Source organism: Numenius arquata, chromosome 4 (assembly GCF_964106895.1).
Source record: "Numenius arquata chromosome 4, bNumArq3.hap1.1, whole genome shotgun sequence".
NCBI lineage: Eukaryota > Metazoa > Chordata > Aves > Charadriiformes > Scolopacidae > Numenius > Numenius arquata.
This window is the reverse complement of record NC_133579.1, coordinates 23,620,386-23,642,015: the sequence shown is the minus strand read 5'-3', so window position 1 is coordinate 23,642,015 and position 21,630 is coordinate 23,620,386. Positions and strand designations below refer to the sequence as shown.

At 38.9% G+C, this 21,630-nt stretch overlaps 1 protein-coding gene across 4 annotated transcripts in view; it reads right to left on the bottom strand.

Annotated features, from left to right (window-relative positions):
- The window catches only part of PTPRM (protein tyrosine phosphatase receptor type M), a 481,541-nt gene that overhangs the window by 18,856 nt on the left and 441,055 nt on the right, over window positions 1–21,630 (bottom strand). For all 4 annotated transcript variants that reach the window (XM_074146330.1, XM_074146332.1, XM_074146329.1 and 1 more), the window contains 2 exons: window positions 16,743–16,840; window positions 3,786–3,902 (listed from right to left, as the gene is read on the bottom strand). In XM_074146330.1, coding sequence (XP_074002431.1) covers window positions 3,786–3,902; window positions 16,743–16,840 — 215 coding nt within the window. The remainder of the gene's footprint in view (window positions 1–3,785; window positions 3,903–16,742; window positions 16,841–21,630) is intronic.

Below are 21,630 nucleotides of genomic sequence, written 5' to 3'. Positions count from 1 at the left end.
AGTTTTTCTTCTTAAAGATGTATTTCCTGTCTTAAGCTGGTTTGCATATAAAAGGTCTAATTCTTTTTGCATAACGGAGTAACACAAACTTCCTAATTTATTGCTAGTATGCAAGCTAAAAGACTCTGGAGTTTCAATGATCGAGAAATTTTGGCCATGCCAGTGCTACAGAGCTAGAGTGGGCTTGGTGTATCTTAGATCCCTGATGCTCTGACAGCTCAGGCTGGGGGTCTGTGGAGACTCAGCATCTGCTGAGAGGAATATCCACACTCCTCTCCCTCAGAAATTGCGACACAAAAAGGCAGGTGAGAGAGAAGATGAAGAGCCTATGTGACACTGGTGTGGACTGAGGAGATCACACCCTTGCAGCAGAAATTACCTTATATCCTAAAAAGCAATTTTAAAATATATTGAAAACCAGGAACAGACAAAGTAATTTGCATCTTAAGACAGTCTAGCAAACACATTCAAATACAATTTGGTCTCTGTACTCTGGGGATTTTACAGTGTGTTAGTTAACAGCATTTTGCTACAGTAAGCAAAGCCTCCAACTCTGTAAATAGCTGTGCGTAGGTGGGGTATCCATGTCCCAAACACTTTTATATTTCTCCTAACAACTGCCCACAGCCCCCAAAGAAACAAAGATCCCATACAAAAAGCAATGCCATGACTCCAGAAACCGAGGACTGAAATGAGTACCCCACACAAATTCTCCACAGTGTACGCAGCCTTGATTTTCAAGCAATTTACAAAAAGTAAACTGCCCCTCCAAAATAATGTGTCTGGCTGTCGCATGGGTCAGGATCTGCCCTGTGTATCTTGTGCATTAGTTTTGAAAATGCTGTCTGTCATGCTGACTGCATTTTTGTCTATCATTGGTAACACTCAGCTACTTAGAACAGATTTTGCATATGGGGTACTTTTATAATGAGTTTGCTTATTATACCTACAAAAGAATGATTTTCATGTCTGTAGCTTCCCTGCTGGTTTCTAAACCCGAAATAGCAACACAACTGCATGAATCATAAAAGCATATTCTCAGCTTGGAAATACTGTATTTTTTTACTTTTTCTTTCAGCTGAAACAAAATTAAAATGATGTACACTGCTAACAAACCCTAAGATGTTAAAAAATGTAGACCCTAATCCTGCAAATACTTATGGTGCTGCTGTATGTTCCTGAGTAATTCATCTGAGTTAGCTGTTGAGCTGTAAAGGAACTCTCCAAAGGAACTGCTTAAGAACACATCATAAAGCATATCTAGGAAGTGGTCTTCAGAATCAGATTGTAATTTTGCGTTCAATTTTCTTAGCATTATCCCTCTCCTCAATAATTACCAAATAGCCATTTAAATAAATAAAAATAAGTGATCAATTTATCTCCAAAAAACCCCAACTTCTAAATTGTACTTTAGAAGCAGGTATGAGATGTTCATCCACAAATAGAAAAGATGGTCAGAAGGGACCTCTGGAGGTCTCCAGTCTAACGTCCCAATCAGAGTGGGTCTTCAGCCAGCACTATATCAGGTCACCAGTGGCTCTGTCCACCTGAGCCCTGATGACCTTCAAGAATGGAGATTCCACAGTTTTCTGGGTAACCAGCTTAAACATTGCACTACCTTCCTCCTGAAGGAATTTTTCTAGTGCAAGCCTTCCATGCTGCAACTTCTTGGCTATTGACCCCTGTTTTACCATCCACTGCTGAGGAGAATTTGGTGTCTGTGATTTTCTAAACATGTTTGAGGTAGTTGCAGGCTGCAATTAGATCCCCCTTACCCCTCCTCCTCATCTCTACCACAGCAAACAAGGCTCATTGCAGCTCACATATCCTACATCCATAATCATCTTGCATGTCAGCTGTTGCCCCAGGATGTCATAGCCTATACAGACACATGGGGTTAACCCACCTAAGGCACAGAATTTTGCATTTTTCCTTGTTGAATTACAAAAGTTGGACAAATCTTCAAGTCCTTCGGAGCTGAGGCTCCAATGTTCAGCATTGGAACACCACCCTTCGTTTAGTATTGTCTGCACATTTGGTCAGGGTGCACTGTCTCATCACACAGCTTGTCTTGGAGAGACTGAAAAGTATCAGTCCCAGTACATCAGAAATACAAACTTGAGAGAATTATGGTGGAAGAGATGTACAGACTTGACCTTCTAGTACCATTGGAAGAGTTAAAAAATATGGAAAATAGGGTAAAAACAAATGTACTTTACTCAGACTACACTGACACTGCTTTTAGAGGCTTACTGAAAAACTACCAACTATTAAAAAGCAGTGTCTAAATGAAATCTTTTCAGATGGAGATTTTTTTCCTAAGAAATAAAATGTTTAGTGCCTTTTATCTCTATCTGTTCTAATGCACTTATTCAAGACAGTTTGGTTATGATCAACTGTAAAATCCTCTAGGTCTTTTTTTCCAGTCCCAGTTAAGAAGTGAAAAGCTAACATCAAAGCATGGGCTTAAAATTTGCAGAATAGAAATCAACCAGTGCTTCATCTACTTCAAAGTGTAGCCACTGTTTCTCATCTGTTTATTAAAAATACCTAAATGCAAGGAAACAACAGGCTTGAATGAATTCGATGTACAATGTGTACAGTGGTAAACATCATACAATACTTCAGTTCATTCAAACTGCATAATTCTGTTAACATTACCCTCAGGTTGCTGTATTGATGCATATTTAAGTATTAGACTGAAGAATAAAACAGGAAAAAAACCCAATTCCTTTGTTCCTGTGGATGTATGTGCAGAGACCCTGTTGGGCCACCTTTTTGGCAGTTTCATCTACCAGAGTGTAGAATTCTTTGATGCTAAAGATTATGTTCTTCAAAACCATAATTGAATACTATTTCATCATTAGAGAGAACCACCGTATCACAGGTACTGCAACTAAATCAAAAGGAGTTTTCTAAGCTAATTAGTTGAAAATCTACTCATGGTGATACTGAGAGAACATTACTTCAGTGTGCCATTACAAATATCAAGTTTTCCAAAGAGGCCCTTTCCTCATTGTTTTGCAACTCAAATGAGTCTTGATACATGCAATTAAAACACTTCTGTCCTTTAATGAAGTCTGACTAAAACCCTTGAATTGACACAAAGTGCATGAAACACTTCAGCTTTAACTGACCCTGCTTGTTCTCACTTTCAGTAAGTACCTTATTTGTTAATTGTATGTTGTCTATATATTGTAAGCTGCTTGGGAGAGCTACATGATCTAGTAAGCATCAAAAAAATTCACGGCATTATTTTAATAAACAGTAATACAAGAGGCTGATTGGAACTCTCCATAGAAAGACTGATTCCACGTGAGAAGTGAAATTGCCTTGAGAAGAAAACCAATTCATTTCAACTATGTCTCTGCAGACCAGGAACACACCAGCCCAACATACAACAGTATCCTCCACCGTGGACTTCTGAATAATGGTGCATACAGCCTCTGGTACCGACAGAAACTGATTGTGCGGAACGTAAGATGGGAAAACAGCACGAATGTGTTTTTCAATTGATTGCTGGGAGGAAGGCTTCGATTTCTCCTAGGCAAGGAACATCACTTTTTCTAACTCAGACAGGGACCAACACTGAGGGACAGCGCAGAAAAGTTGCTGCATTTAAAGAAAAACACAGTTTACCATAAGAGGGCGGTAGTCGTTTACCCAAAAAATAGCTACAAAACCGGGATGTCAGTCAAAAGATTTAACTTTCTCATGTTGAATCTGTATATAAGTTACTTAGGCAGATACCACTGTATTTTAGAAACCTGAATTTGGAAACTTACCTTTTCTACTGCAAATGTTCGAATCACATATTCAGCCAGGAGCTCTGTTTCTATTAGGGTAACTTTAATGTCTTTATATATCTCTGTGTCATCTGGCCAGTATTTGCAGCATTTGACCTTTGAAAAATACAAAGGAAATTAAGTTTAATTTATTTTAGAAGGTTCATACTGAATCTATTCTGTATTCTGTGCAATGATTTCTGTTTTAAAATGCAAGCACGTGCAAAACAGTCACACCTCCTACATGTGGAAATGATTAACGTTTAAGGGATATTGCCTCTTCTTTTCTTAAGACATCTTCAGAGTTGCAGGTGAGATTTGTGTTGTAGTTAGCAAAGTAAGGCAAAGTTGTACAGAGCACAAGGGATACTTTCACCCTGCATGACTGAGTCACAGTAACTGTTCATTTCCTCTGCTTTCCAACGCAGGGTGTGCCCAGAGGGATAACTACCAGCAGAAGGTTTTTTCCCAAACTCTACTTGGTGATTTGTCTCAAAAATATCTTCCTACCTTCTAAAATGAAAATGTGTTTTTCAGACAGGAAGGATCATCTCTAATGTTAGAAAAGTATCTGTTTTCTCAGATTAACTTTCCAAAGGAACCGATGAGAGGTCAAATGGCAAAACTCAACACTTTAAGTCAAGAGATGAGTTTTATGTCTGGGCTTTAACACCAATTCACTTGATGACCCCAAACACTATGGGTGGGATTCATCTCAGCTCAAACTAAGATGAGTAGGATGAATGCCTTCTAGAGGTGCTTTTATTTTTGTTAACTACAAAAAGAGTCTAGATGATTGCCTTCACCTAGATATTTGGCTGCATGATGGCTAAGGTTATGTGAGATTAATTACCCTTTCCTCCATAGTAATTTCACTTGGCTTCTGGAACTGTCTGTTCTTGGCAAATTTATCCTGGGATATAGAGATGGAAAGAAGGTCGGTTTATGTGAACTGTATTTCAGATTTTCTGTGCCCTGGTGTGGTCTAGATGGGATGGACTTCACAGTACTTAACATATTCAAATGTGCACTATTATTCTGCTATTTTTTGAAGTAAGTCATTGTGGGGACTATATATGATGATGCAGACAGCTGACAGACTTAAGAATTTTCTCCTCCTTTCCATTTGTGTGAACAAGATGGTGGGCACAGAAGCTAACACATTACTGATATATCTTGGTTTTATTCTGCCCTATCACAGTAATAGCTATACTACCACCACTGCACCTGGCCATCGTCCAGTAGTGCAGTACATGCTAGGGGTAACATAGCATCTGTTATACATCTGCTGCATGGAATTATTTCTCTCTTTCTCTCACCGAAGGGAAAATTTAAAATGGATCTTTTAATACATGTAAGTCTACCGGTTTACTTAAATATACACTTAAATGGGTTGAGTAAAAAACCCAAACACTTCAAATATTCAACAGAAAACTGATAGAAAAACAACAATCAAAAAAACTAAACTTCACAACTGGCAGAGTATTTTTCATACCCATTTTCATGACAAAATATTTGGATTATTATCATGTCTAGTCTTGAGCAAAAGGTAAAACTGATGAACATGTGTATAAGCATACAGTGAAAACTGTAAAGCATGATTAAAATGATTTATTTATACAAATTCCAGGTTCAGTATATAAAGGATTACACAAAGAGTCAAACCTTGCCCTGCCAGGCAGAAGAAAATACTTTCCTCAGAATTTGTTTCTAGTGATGTAGCCTATAATCACATACAATTCCTCTCTAGTGTCTGGACAGAAGAGAGGTCTTGCCACACGGAAGTAGTAACATTGGCCGATAAAATAAAAAGTTTGTCCAGGCATGGTCAGTAGCTCTGACCTTTTTTCTGACTCTTTAGCAGGATAAAATTTAAATCTGAACAGAACTGAGTAAAAGGGCCAGAAAAACACAGCCCCATATCAGGATTCTCTTCAGAGAAAAAGAGCAGACTGGTCGTACGCCCTGGCTCCCAGCCACAAAATTATACAAGCACCCTAACAGCTTATTCCTGCTTACACAGCTGCTGGAAAGCTCCTAGAGCAGAGCTGAAGTTCAGGTAGCTATAAGCAGGTTTTTATTTATTTCTCTGTGCTTGTCTTCAGACCTAGTAACCGCATTAGTATTGGCTACGAAAAATTCTTTATATTCTTCACATTTCATGCGGTATTAAGCACGGTTTCAGGACAACTGGCAAACACTAGATTATACAGTTCCCTTCCACAGTGAGGGGTTTGGAGATGGGACACCGGACAGTCCTCCCAGTGCCTCGCACTCCTGTACCAGGCACAATGGTAGCAAGACTGCTCCCCCCACCATGCTCACCAGCCAGCCAGCTGACAGGACATCAGCACAGATGAGAAGTCTTCCACCAGCCAAGGGCCAAGCTGAGGACAATCCCATGGTGCTTAAATGGCAGGATCTCTGGCAAACACGTACTCATCTCGAAAGCGTATCTATCAGCTATAAGCAATAAGCAACCATTTCAAAAGCACTAAGCGTCGCTGCAAGCAGTTTAGTAGTAGTTGCTGCTATCTATTGTTGCATCTACTTGATATTTATTCAGATCTTATCTTGTTTGGATGTATTTCCAAAAATCCTCTGATAGAAGCTAAGTGAAAAACATTGAATGCACATTGTTTTGTCTGTGTTGTTAAAATAATCTGGAAAACTCCCATTGTTCAAATCCCTTAGGCCAGCAAACTGACCCTTTTATAGTCATTGCCGGAAACACTCTGAAATGGGTTTTTTCTACCTATGGCTAAGATAATTTTTTGACTCTCCATGGAGAATAAGGCAATCCACGCTACCCCCAGACTGGAGCAGCCCACTGAAAACCCCGTCTCTTTTCCTGCCTGTTCACTTATCCTTTCCATAGGTGGAACCTGAACCACATGAATTTGGCCAAGGCACGTAGGAAGGGTGCAGCTGCAGTGGTGATCCCAGCTGCACCACTACTGATCAGCACGTCTCTTTGTTGCTAACTTTAGACTTGTTTCCTTCTGATGGGCGCCTGCCATCCTCAAAGCAACTCTAGTATTGTAAAATAAACAATTGGGAACAAGCCACCAACCCTGGCTGAATTAAATTGCTCAGCCTTGAATGAAAACATGCCTGTTTCTAACTTGGTAAGTCTAGACAGTCTGGATTATGACTAAGAACTAGGGACATTTAGAAAGAGCAATTTAGAAGAGCACAGTCCCCACCTTCTTACACCTCTACTGTTGGATTTGCTTCCACTCTGTTTTTTAAACCTTATTTAAGATGATCCAGTGGAATAATTAGGAAAGCATTGGGGGATGTCACACAAGTTACAGCCTTTTGTGCCTCATGCAGCTTGGGCCTGCCGGGGATTTCTTACTCTGCTGCACAGGGGATTTGGGGCACAGAGCAGATTGGAGCTCAGCAGAAGGATCCATGACAACACAATTTCCTGAAAACTCTCCCAAGTGGAATAGGGGCTGTAACAGTTGTGGGATCGGTGCCAGAGCCGCAGTCAGAGCCACAGACCAACACTAAATGATTCACTCCCAGGGAGGGGGGGGGGGAGGAGAAACACTTTTTTTTTTTTTTTTTAAATTTCAGGTTTTTTTCCTAGTTTTGGCTCTTGCTCTCCAATGCTGCTGCACGTGCTAAGCTCTAGAAATGGGAACTCTGTGGACTTCTGATGAGATAAAAGTTAAGTAAATGCTTAAAGACCAGTCTCGCATCTCTTTCAGGACCTATCAAATAAATGCAAAGTGTCTTAAAGACAGGAGCAGATTAAATAGTGTAAATCAAAATCACACTTGTAAGTGTTTATTGGATCAGGGCCTTTATTTGTACAAGGAAAGACAATTGCAACAAAATAGAATATGGTTTTACTCATCAAATATGAGAAACATTTCTGGTAACATATGTTTGTTCAGTTTTTCTTTTTTAGCACAGCTTTAGCTACTGTGACTTGATGAATCTCTTTCCCTTTTTATAAACATTTGCTACATGTTTCACAAAACCCCCTACGAACAGAAGGTTTAGCTAAATAATTGATACATGAATCCAGAACTGAATACTAAATGCATTAGATTTTTTTTCCACACAGTTGCTACCATAACAGTAAATATCGTCCACAAAGTAGAAAACATAATTTTGAAATCTCATCTGAGCAGAACTATAATTGAGAGTTTGTTCAGATACACCCCACATTTATATCCTAACAACGTGCCAAAAAATACAGATGTTCATCACAAGATGAGATAAAAGGGTGATTGCCAGAGACATAATGAAAATGCTCTGCTTTAATCTATTCATCCCAAGGTACACTGTCCAATTGTTCCAAACATGTTTATTTTACTCATAATTTTAGAAATTTGGAGAAGATGATTACCTATTTCCACCTCCTAGCTCCATCCCCCAGCAAAATAGTCTAATATGAGAAACTAAGAATTAGAAATGAAGGTGGAAAGTTGTTTTTGCTCCTTCTAAATATAACAAACAATGTAGGCAGTGGATAGCTAATGAACACAAATTGTGACTTCCAAAGCTGTATATTTAGCCATTTGGCAACGTGACACATCTAGCTAAAGGCAGTATGAAAGCCAGGACAGTAATTCATTTACTTAGAGGTCTGGAATAGGAGGAATATTACAGAATTAATATGTGAGCTGGCTGTGAAATATACTTTGTAGTTCGTACAGAACAGTTTAAATAACACTGATTATTCAAAGTTTCCAATTTCCTTTGATTCTGAAATATTCTTAGCAAAAAGGTGATATAACTGGCTATGCACTGCATGGACTGTCGTTAGTGAAGAGCAGTATTATATATTCTAATTTAAAATTAATCCTGAACTAAGTAATGATGATAAGTCAGACATAAATTTTGAAGTGAAACCTCTAGGATATAAAATGAAATAGCCAACCAAGCTCACTGGTGAAAATTTTAAACAGATTTTACAAATGTAGCTAGGATAACATCATATACTTTTATTTGGCTGACTTGAACTAAGAGAACATCCAATAATTGAAAGCGCTTTTATTTAAATACTTTTCAAACACAAAACATATTGTGATTTAAGAACATTTTATAAGTTATAAAACAACCTTTGACAGAAGGAACAGTCTTTCTTGTTTCCATTTTATTTGTTTGCTTTTGAGCAAGTCAGTTAATTCATTTATACCTCATTTTACAGTTTTCTAAAAGAGGTACAGAATACAACATTTAAGATACTGTTTGGCACCATCAGATTAATGGCTCTGCAAAAAGGCAGCCAGAAGTCGTTATGTTGTTCACAGCTCCCAGAGGGGGAGAGATGTCTCCATGAATTCCACTAGCTCAGTCTAACTTCTTCCAGTGCCGACTCAGAGCTGATATAATTCTCCACCTCCTGCTGCCCTGTGTTGCCCCAGCAGTGCAATTCCTAGGTTGCCTGGTGGATGCACTCTCATTGAATTTCTGCCCAGAACAGCTGGCTTTCTGGACATGTCCAGTAGTAGCCATACACTAATGCATTCCACCTGAGGGAATCAGTGTGATCCCTTTGTTCTTAAGAATCAGGTACACTGTTAGCATGCCATCAACCTGTTAGCTGGGATTAGATGAAATAAAGCTGACAGGCCAAACTCATGGTGTGGCCATACTTTGGCCATGGAACAAAATTAGTCTTTAGGGTATACAAAAATTGCTTTAGGGTAAAGATGACCCAAGGTAAAGCTATTGTAGTGGTCCTGTCTCCATCGCTAGTACCAACAGAAGAATGTGGATTGCCTCTATTTCGTTGCTTATGTTTAGGCAATTTTGTCTTCCACTGGGCATTAAAAAAGGCTGTAAATCAGTGCATCTTAGTACAGCACAAAGCACACGAGAAGGGTGATCCCATGCCAAGATGAAGGATGGTTACAGGATTAGCTGGAGCTCCTCAAAGCCTGTCTTAATCTGTTACACAACTGTGAAATCATGGTCATACTGCTCAGATCCTGTGCTCCGAGGACCTGATGTGCCTGCATTGAGTAGAACAGCCTGTGCTCTGAATCATGCTTCCATTCCAAGAGCAAAATCATGCCATTAGTTGAGCTACAGAGCACCACCAAATTGGTGGATTGCCTTCTGGCTCTAAAACCTAATGTTCGGTTAGAAAGCTCTACATGTCACTCTACCGGGTAAGGTAAAACTGTGTTGGTGCTTCCAGGACACTTCTTCCTTCACAGAGAGACTGAGAGATTAATTTCATGAGACTGCTGAGGTGAGGAGACTTGCAGTGATGAAACATTTCACTAGTCCTGGCATTTACTAGAAGAACCTGAAGCCCTTTTTGCAAACTGCACTTATACTTGCCTCCTACACCTTGGCAGCACTTCAGCAGCCCAACAAGGGGGTTGATCCATTTGTGTATCCTTAAACCTCTTTTATTTATTTCTCAAAGTGAATTATCTCAATTGGATTAGTGAGCATTAAGATATTAATCTCTGTTGATTAACATTCTTTGAAACATAGCTTTTACTGGAAACAAGAAAGCATCAAAACATTGAGAGCTGAAACCATGTCTGATTTGAGTGACATGGGACAGTGCTGAACGCTTGTAGGGTAATGTCCTGTTTGATGATGCTAACATTGCTAATCTGGGGACATCTTTATTAAATGATTGCAAAGAGTCCTTCCTTCTCTTTCCTGAAGAACAACAGCCAATTTTTTCCCCTAAGGGCTCCTCCCCTGCTACACATAACGAAATAATGCCAACTTATTATGTCTGGTTAGAAGTCTAGAAAGCTGACATCTGTTTTCATGACTAGAAGGGTTCACTGACTTGAAAGATTAACAATAGCTTTAAATCATGATTGTTTTCTTTTTTTCTCATTGATACTCTGTAAAAGTATAAACTCTACAGTACCCAACAACAGATATTGGAATTACAGTGAAACCAAAAGTAAAACAATGAATATCTAATACATGTACCATAAGCACAGGTCCCAGGTGTTCTGGGCAAACGCAATTAAGAAAAAAATTTTCTCTAGATGGGGAAGGACACTATTTATAGGTTTTACAAACTGAGACTAGAATTACCTAGTGGTAGGGAAGGGTTTCGTACAGCAACCTTTCTCCCTCTCATTTACAAAATGTGGTTTCTTTCTTTCAATGGAAAAGTTAAAATGAAATCTTAGTCACCAGTATGCTTGCAAACTCTTTGGCACACCTCCTAAGGAGCACTAATGCCAGTATCCTGAACTAATTCCAATGTAGGTAATTTGGCTTATTACATTTCGAGGCAGTTTCAATTAGATAGAGTGTTCTTCCATTTATACGAAATATAAATGTGCTATTTGCGAGATGTTTTAAAGAGCTACATACTGTTTCACCTTTGCAATGTCTTTGTAATGGGTGATCTGAACCTTAAATACAATTTGAATTTACCTTTGTTTATTAGAGGGTTCTTCTGCATGGAATATTCTCAAAACTTGTAAAATGTGTAAGTGCAAGCTTCATGAATTGTTTTGTGCCAAAAAAATATCCTTTTTTATTCTAAGAATAGGTGGCAAGTCCATTGGAAATGTCACACAGTTTTAATGTTGCTGGAATTTCCTATCAAGTTTTTATTTGGTTTTTGCAATATGCTTTCAGTAACAAGTCTTTGGACAGGACAGTTTTTGGCAGTTCTTTTTCAACGTTTACTGTCTGTCTGCAACAGGAAGAAAAGGACAGGTGGACCTGAAGAAGATCTGGTTCAACACAAAGACTTCTGGATTTTCTATGTTAATGAAATGTATTTGTATCTGGTTTAGAAATATTTCTGAAATGCTGACCAAGGCTGTACATGCTGGCAAGGACCAAGCTTGGACCCAAGACCCAAGCACATGCACATATGACTGCTTAGTGCTAGGCCCACACCCAATAATTCCTGAGAATCACAAAATCACAGAATTGTAGAGCTTGGAAGTGACCTTCAGAGATCATCTAGTCCAACCCCCCCGCCAAAGCAGGTTCACCTAGAGCAGCCTGGACAGGAACGCATCCAGGCAGCTTTTGAATATCTCCAGAGAAGGAGACTCCACAACCTCTCTGGGCAACCTGTTCCAGTGCTCTGTCACCCTCAAAGTAAAGAAGTTTTTCTGCATGGTGAGATGAAACTTCCTGTGTTCCAGCTTGTGCCCATTGCCTCTTGTCCTGTCACCACGCACCACTGAGAAGAGTCTGACCCCATCATTTTGACACCTGCCCATTAGATATTTATAAGCATTGATAAGATCCCCCCTCGTTCTTCTCTTCTCCAGGCTAAGTGTCTCAGCCTTTCTTCATAAGAGAGGCGCTCCATTCCCTTGATCATCTTTGAGGCCCTCCACTGGACTCTCTCCAGGAGTTCCCTGTCCTTCTTGAACTGGGGGGCCCCGAACTGGACAGAACAGTAGAACAACTCTTATCTGACAGATTTTATCTTACAATAGGGAATGTTTTTTAGCCAATCAGGAGCAAGAAGATGTTCCCTTTCTGTCAGAAGACCTTGGTATGGGTCTCCTCACTGCCATGTAGTGGCCAATATTTTTTTCAAGTATGAAAAGTCAGAGCCATCAACATTTTTGGAGGGAGGCAGATGAGAGTGCCCGTGTATGTAGCATGTCAACCAGAGGTCCAGTAAAACAAGCAAAGGAAAAGCTATGCCACCACTGTGTTCTTTCTTTTTCCCTATGCAGGTACAGTCCTGCCAGCTCCTGAGAGGGAAAAGTCACTTCTCACCGGGAGGAGTGTGAGATGGCTATCAGGAAAGCACAACACTCCTGAGAGACAAGATGGTAGTGAGAGGCTGTTTCAGCAGCGCTAAGGTGTGCACAGGCATAGGGGCTATTTATTTATTTCAGTCTATGGCTGACTTTCATTCCCCTGTTTGTGTCACATCCATTTTGTTATAGTCAACCCTGCCTTCTTTCAAAAAAAAGGGTCTTTTGTGTGCTTATTAACACTATTAGCACTGGCTGTTTTCTAATTCTGGATAATAATTGTGAAACACTAATTACTGTAATTACTATGCTCCTGGGGTGAGGTTTTATTTTTTATAATTATTTCTAGTGATTTTTTTTGTAAATACTTTGTTATATTAAAAGCATGATAGACAATTATGAGTCCTTGCAGCACATTTATATATCAACCACCTCCACTGAATTTCATCAGTGCATTTCACCATTTATTAATCAGATATTACTATATTTCTTCTGCCTCAAGGAAAAACAAGGAGTGGGAGAGAAAGTGACTACTGACAAATGACAAATGATACGGCATGCCAAGTTTGATTCCGCCAACCAACTGTTAGTACCAGCCCAACAAGAGCAAAGATGGAGGTGACAGCTAGATGGCAGAATTGAATATATTCTAAATCTTCCCAGAATTACTCTTTCAGGAGGAAAGAAATGTTTCAATGTGTGCAAACATTGAAACACTTCAAGAAGAAACCTAAGACTTTGGCCAGTACATGAAGACCTTGATCCAGTTCCCATTGTTTTCCACAGAAGGATCCAGCTCTGTCTTTTCAAGTCTGTACTCCAGAGCAGTCTCTTGGAATAAGCCAGATGTTCTCTTTGTGTCTGTTTTCTGATCACCCCTACGCTGGCTGGATAAAAAGTTTTGATTCTTCTAGAATAATCCAGCAGATTATGCTAAATCTCTCAGGAAAAGATGTCTCAAACTACGCTACTATCTTCAGTTGTGCTAGTGCTTACAGATATGAGCATGGAGGCCTCCTGCATTAATATAATCCAAAATACATGATTTTGAAAAGCTTCTGGTCACACTGATTTATGAGTCTTGGTTTTGATTTTTACCTGTTAGTGTGTGGTTTGGAAAATTCTCATTTTTGCACTAAAATGTGGGTGTATTCTACCATTAATTACTTGTCATTCCCTGTTCATGAACTTCTTTTGAGTGGAAAGTTGTTGACCCAGCATGAAGAAGACAGAGACTTTTTTTCAAGGCTGCTTCAAGGGCTGCTTCTTTGTTTAGTTTTTTTGTACAAGTTCTATGTCAACCTAGGCCAATCTTAACTAAAAACCACTTCATCATCCGTTATCAAAGAACTGTTCATGCAACTCAGCAATGATTTTTCTAAATGACTGTGAGACCTCATTTGGATTTTTAATAAACAGTCACATTCTAATGAGGTCTTCATAAAACTGACTAAATATGTTTAGAAATCATTAGCTTAAATTACCAGTACAAAAGCCTCCTTTGGGAGCCCTGCAGATTTTCTGATAAGACTTCTGGCAGATGGATTAGTATAACAGCACAAGCGAGTTCTCAATTTCCACACGAGCAGTGTAAATGTGAGTGACTGGGTAACAGGCTACTAGATAAAGAGCTAAATGTCCCTCAGGTGGGTTCATTAAAGAGAGAAAACAATCAAAACACATTTCTGTGCCATTTAAATACCAGGTGCACAGCAGTCTGCAGGTGCCAGAAACACTGACAAGGGTCCCTTGCTGGAACACACAAGAGCTTAAAGGGATGCATGGATTTGACAAGTATGCCTCAGATAATGACAGATATTGGCAGATGTACCCAGACCCTGCTGGAGGGTAATGCGGGGACTGAGTCATTTGCAGCAGGTGCTTGCATTAGGGACAGCCTCATGGTGATTCCTCCATCTGCAATTAAAACAGTCCTGATGCATAGTGCTCCAGGGCAAGAAGCAAGTTCGTAGCACTGATTTAATGACTATCCAGCCAGTCCTGGTAAACAAACACACATACGCCCCCTCAATGATTAATTCATGAAGGACGTACACTGTGTGGCAAACATGTTAAATAGATATTCCTCTTTCCTGAAAATATAAAGGAATTTTCATCCTCAGCTTACAATGGGTCAAGAGGGTTAAAAAATAAAAATAATAACCCCTGATAAATCTTACATCAGAAATACCAATTGAAAGAGAAAACCTCAAGGTTGGGAAGGTTACAAGGTTTACCCTGCAGGAATGCTACCAAACGGTCCATTAAAATCATTACTAATCAAGGTGGCACAGAGCTTGTGTTAGGGGTTGCAGGACAGATGGTGTGTTTGTAATATGTCTCCTTGCTGCTGATGGTTCCAGCTCTGGGAGCAGGACACAAGCACCAAGAGAGGAGTGACTGGATTGTGCTGTGGCTCATACGATCTCATTTCCATTAAAAGCTCATTTCAGTTTCTGGTCTCTGATCTCACCTATGTTGGCCTCCCGAGAAAGTAAGAACAAAGTCATTTCTACCACTGCCAGAAAAAACAAAGCTGCAGATCTGTATCCCACTGGGACTCTTGCACCCTGAAGAAATCTCCACGGTGGCACAAACTGTTGCTTGCCGCTAAGGGAACGTGCTGTGCACCTAAATGTTGTGAGTTGAGGCCACCAACACTGGCACCAAGACTAGTGTCTCCCTGGCTGATACCTGACAGTTCACTCTAATGCTTTCAAGTACTGACTTTAGGAAAACAGTATGTGGTTTCATGCGGTATGCTATTTTCATTCTCAGGCTTGTTTATCCATACCCTGAAAACATCCCTTCCTAAGTTATGTGCTTGGGTACTTATGAACGTGTATAAAGCTTTAATGAAAGGGTTTGCTGGAGAGCTTCCTATTCTTACAAATCCAACCATTTTGAATTGACATGTGACCATCCAACCATTTCTACCTTCTTCCTCACTCAAGGGATGGAATTTTTAAAGCAGCCTCCATTATCCTTTTTGGTCTCTGCAATTAGTCGTACACATGTTCTTGCAGCAGGTGTTAAAATTCAGCCACAAATCCCATCTTTTTTACATCTAAAAATAATACTGGCACCTGATCTGCTGGCAGGCTTCGGCACACAGATATCTAAACTTTAGGATTTATATGAACAATTGGCAAAGGACGCAAAGAAGAATAAATTGAGATTGTAAAACTCAACTTGCTAAAAAGGAGACGAGATCCAACACTGACTCACACCACACAAACAGTGCTTTCTCTCTCTCCTCATGCCAATGCCACAGAGCAGAGGGGTATCAGCCACTCCACCAGCATGAAATTAAAAACATCTCTTAAAACCATGTGGCTCACATCAAGATATGTGCACTTGACTTTTTATTTCAACAGTTTGATTTACAATAATTGCAGTAGTTGCAATAAAGACAGTGGGCTTTTTTCATTCCAAATGAAAGCTAAATGCCCATTTCCTAAGCAAATTTTCTTGAAAAAAAGCATCCCAGATGAGAACTAAGACACCAGTGCATAGACAAAGCAGTAAATTGAAAGACTCAGTTATTGATGGTTGTGAGAAACAAAGAAAATGGTCCATTGAATACTTGTTGAAAACAAAATTAGCCATAATGACTTGAGTAGGAGGCCTACTTTAGAAGTCACCAAGCAAAGAAAGAAAAGTACACAGTATCAACAAAGTAAAGCTTTCCTTTACTAGTCTGCTCCTGAAGACAACCTCCTGGTCAACAAATATAGTGTACAAATGAGTAAAGCTATTATTTTTCTGTTTTAGCCCAGAAGGCTTACAGGAAGAAAAACCCAAACAAACCAGGTTGAATTAGACTAGTATACTGTGAAGAAGGTGCAATATCATAGTTTAACTAGTTTTCTCAGAAATCTGTTTCAAAATTACTCCCCCTCAGCCTCCCTTATAAAAACCAAGACTCCATACCTGTAACCTGCTTTGTAACCAATTCCCGAGCTTCCCTTAACAGAAACGATATGTCTGAGATATATACAAAGACATGAAGCTTTCCCTCTTTGGCAGTCTTTGCAAGCTGTGCTGTACAGAATGCAGCTTTATCAGTTACTTTTTTATTGTGCTAATGTTATCAAAGCCAAGCATCCAAGGCATGTTTAAAAATAATTGATAATGAACCTCTTAGCAGAAGCAGTCATAAATATTTTATGTGCTATATTCAGTATATAAACATCTTGTTGGTCTGAGATTTAATTTCCAAAAGCAAACACCTTGGAAGTCTTTCATCTTTTTAAGTACAAAAATCACTTACCCTTCCCACTTCTACGAGATTAGTAACCATGATTATGCTGGCTGTGTTTTCATGCCATACCATTCTCCAAAAGTCATATATTGTCTCCTGCATTGGTCCTGAAACAATAAATCAAAGGAAAGGTTACTTTCTGAAAGTTGCATGATTGGAAGCTTGTCTCTGGGGGACTTTGAGAAACCGTGACTATACACATATATTCATATCACTATCATCATATTTTTCATTTAGGGTCAATTTCTTTTCTGTCATCCCACCTATCTGCATTTAAGTATTTTTCTCCTGAAATAGTGCTCTGAAAGAAAGTTAGTTCCCAGCATTTAGGTATTTATCTCTGTAATACCCAGAAGTGGAATTATAAAAAATGGATAACATTACTCTTTCTCTTAACAATTGGATGATAACCTAGGGAAGGTGTATTTGGAATGAAATGAGCCTCAATGGACTATGTGGCCTTTCCTGGTTTCTAATATTTTTCTTAGTATACACTATCCATCAAATTATCCCAGCTCCTAAATTGTACTTCCTGAAGTGAGAGAGAAGTTATGTTTTTTTGCTGCAGTACATCACTTTGCAAAACAGCAGGGAAAGCAGTAAAGAACCCTGGCATGCCAGGGCAGCCATGACCTTGGCAGTGCTTTTCCCAACAACCCGTGGGCTTTTGTAGACGACCACACAGGGCTTCCTCTAGTGTCATGCCAGAGCTGGGCACCAGCCCACAGGAAACATTACAAAACATAAAACGTTGAGAACAACCACATCACTGTGCACATACCTTGTCCTGTCTGTTTCTAGCCAACATGTCTTACCCATGAAATTCAGTGTGCCACCCCAATTTTAAACCACTGCTTTAAAATCACCGAGCCAATAAGAATAAACAAACGTAAAATACCATCAGGTACTATAAACTTAACATCCACACTGAATCCATTACTGAACTGCTACACTGCAGTAAGCAACGAGTGGCTTATTTGGAGAAATATCTTAAATCAGCTAAATAGAGGACAAATGGATAACGTACTGGCCTAAGTGTTTCTCTAGTGAAGAAACCAACACTTTTAAAGCATTACAAAACCACACATTGACAGATTTGTTTAGTTTGGGGTCCACGTTTTGATACTTTGAAATCTCCTTGAAAATAAAATTTTCACTCTGAAAGTCAAGTATTTAGTGAAAAATGTAGTAATATATTATACATATATATTATCGACTATATTATTATACAGCGGGGGGTTAGATGAGATGATCTTTGAAGGTCCCTTCCAACCCAAACCATTCTCTGATTCTACGACTTTGTGACTCTATGATACCATAAGCAAGTCAAAACCATCTCACTAGGCAAATAACATCACAGTTATGATGGAACTTACAGCCCAAGTTTAAGGAAAAGGATGGGAATAGGATAAAATTTTAGACTTTTAAAAATTTATTTTTATTTTCAGCAATTTCAAAGGATAATTTTATCATCCATAATTTGCAGAGACCATTTAAAGAAGTTCTGTATTCTCCCCCTTACTTTCTCTGCTTTTATAAACGCTGCGTATATAGTTAGTTTCACAGGTTTCCCTATAATTATTCAACTTGTCTTTTACTTGCTTTGGTAGTTCGTATAACAGGAGCAAAAGCCATTTGAAACAACAGGAAGCTATGATTGTTAGAACACAAGAAATGTCAGAAGGTCTCAAAGTAGGAATAACAGCAGAATCTAAAACTACAGTTTCTGAAATCACCAAATTCAAGCTGATGTTGTGGCTGCAAAACTGACACTTTTTTTTTTTTCCTTTTTATTTACAGCACAGAACAGTTGATACTTTTGTGAGATTTCATTCTGAAGTATGACAAGATTTAGATCACTCTCAACCATATGGAAATTTACAATAAGTATTTTACTTCTACATAAGTGTCCTGGATACGTAACATGGTCTCAGTGCAATTTTGAATGCTACAGTAAGATAATTAATATACAGTATAGTGAAAGTTTAGCTTGCTTGTGTATTAATAATGTAGGATTCAATATAACTTTTTGGGCAATTAAAGTCACAACAGCTTTAGAAAGGTTGTTGGCCAACCTCTCCTACTGGTAAATGGAAGGTGACTATTTTACTCACTGTAAGAAAACACTATCTCTGAATAGCTCCTTCCCTTCTCTCAAATCTTAAACAAATACCCCCCCAAAATTACTATTGCTATCATCTTTGAAGGAGCATAGCTAAAATCAGGATTAGGAAAAGGCAGTTTTCCACAGAGTTGTGTCCTGGAAAGAGTCTGTAAGTTCATGACATGTCATTAAGATTATTTAAGCTTGATCAAGGACAAAAAATAACAACACTATTGCTTCAAGAATCCTGATTCACAACCTGGTTTAATGGAGAAAATCTGAATGGCTCCACTGCATTCTGGAACCACAGGATTCAAGATTCAAGATTGTTCATCTGAATACATTTTTGGTAAAGCCGCAGGAAAGGTGAGGAAAGATCCTCTGCCTACACAGCCCTCTTCTTTTCCCCTTGCAAGAAGCCAGATACGTAACTGAGAAACGTTAACTAAGAAACTGAAAAATTGAGAAACTGAGGGGCAATGTGGCAAGTTTCTTTCATTTCTATCATTTTAGTTTTCTTTCCTACAGATTCACTTGAGATACAAGATGGTTGAGCCCAAGTTTGTAGCAGTCATTTCTTTTTGACAGCTCTGAGATAGCATGCAACAATTTATTCCTGATTTTTTTTTTTTTTTTTTTTAAAGACAGCATAATTTGTCTCGTGATTTAAAGATTTGTACATTTCAGATTCTGAAATCACAAATTACAATTAGGGAGAGATCCTAAACACTAATTTCTTCCTAAAGATTTTAAATTTATCATTCTTTATAAAGAAAAAAATAATAAATTATAAGAAAAATCTTTAGAAAAAGTAATAGCATTTTTCAGGCCAGAGAAAGAGCTGAGCTCTGACAAGTCTTTCAAGCTGGATTCCAAATGTTCTTCCACAAGAAGTGTCCTATTCTGCCATGCTGAATATGTTCTTCTCGATCTTACTATCCAAATGATAAGACAATCATAATTAAAAGTGCTTGACAGGGTTTCCTGCTCTTCTCAAGTATTCGCAAGTGTTTTCTTGCTTTCCTTTCCAATTCTTACATGTAGCCTCCAAACTCCTTTCATGTTCAGGACACTGAAAGGAAAAAAACACCTGAAAACCTACCCTAAAGTCTCAGAAAGTAATTCTTTTCTACCCCATTTTTCTTTTCTTCTTGACATTTTTCAAATTATTTTCTGACATATGAATAAATTATTACCTGTCTTCAGCCAGAATAGAAAAGCATTAGAGGCTAGGTAGGGTTGGAGGATTTATTGTCATGAAGAACCGAGCAATTTGACTCCAGAGACTCGTGGCAGGGAGAGAAAGAGCCTATAATTGTTCTAAGCATCAACTTAACAGATGTGTGCACAATAGGCAGGAAGGTTATTCTCAGCAGTTGCCCCCTTGCGGGAGAAGGTGGTCTGAAGAGAAGGTACTGTGCTGCCTAACAGTAAAGCCTGCGGTGTACCGCATTAGCTACACAATGTACTAGCTGGTATCAAAGATTTCTGCTGTGAAAAAAAGAAATCAACAACATACTGCAACCAGAAAATGAAAAGCAAAGAAAAAGAAAAAGAAATCAACGCCCCAAACCCCAAGCTAATTAAATGCATTATTGAAAAAATTCAACAGAAATGATCAGTTGTATACATCACAACCATTAGTTGTATTACCAGTAGTTGTTAGTTGCTGCTCTGGGAACGCAAACATATTAGGAAATGGAATATCACACAGCTTTTAAGAATGGTTTAAACTCTTAAGCAGCTGCCTCTGTACACAGAGCTTTCTAGAGCCTCTATTTCTGCTTGTTATTGTGAGACCCTGTTCTAGCAACTGGTATTGCTACTGGGGTATGTGATCAATTCGACCGTGATAAACTAGCCCAGAATACAGAAAAACGGTGTAGGGAAGCAAGCAAACACACAAAGAAACAAGTAAAACCTGAATCTTGTCCCCAGCACTTACTCAGAAGGGACCTGTAAATCTATGGGTCATTTTTCAATTTCTAGAAAAGCAAGCAGCTTAAACAAGGAACAAATATCTTCTAAAACCTTCCTCTAGTGCAGAATGCCAAATCCACAGGCTAGTGTTTGGTCCACCTGAGACCAAATTCAATGATAGATATTAAAGCTAGAAATGTGCAGAAAATGAACAGATACCTTTAAGCTCCAAAGGCTCCCCAGGGACAGTACATGGGCAGTGGCAGCTGTTAGCATGTGTTGATGGAGGCGATGGACCGACAAGACGCAAGACTTATACCTGCAGCAGTTAAATTCCATCTTGAAAAGAGCGCAATAAACCTCCTTCCAGTCAGTAGGTGCGCTCACCCAGCATAAGGAGGTGGTTATAAACACCTAACAGTTACTGCAGTTTCTAGTAGCAAAGATAACTGTCGTCCCTTTCTACTGAAGCAAAGCTTGCTGCTTGTTGTTGCGACTGCCTCCAGCTGGACCACTCAAGGACAACTAGAGTGCATGGCCAAAAAAGCCAAAAAGCAATGATTTCCTTTGCAACTGCACCATCAAAAAACACCCAAACACATTATCTAGCAGAAAACGTTCAAAATACACATGAAAACGTAAAACCAGAGATTTAAAAAAAAAAAAAACAAAACAATTTATGGAAGAACAGAATACAAGGTAATAGATTAAGAAGTTCAAGAATTCTCCTTTTCCTAATGAACCTTTTAAATGGGACACACTCACTGTTAGTAGCATAATTTACAGAGAGTTTTGCAGAAGGAAGCAAAATTACAGGGTTACTAATGCTCTGCCAGTCCAGTGATCTGATAATCCATAAGTGCACGTTATTTG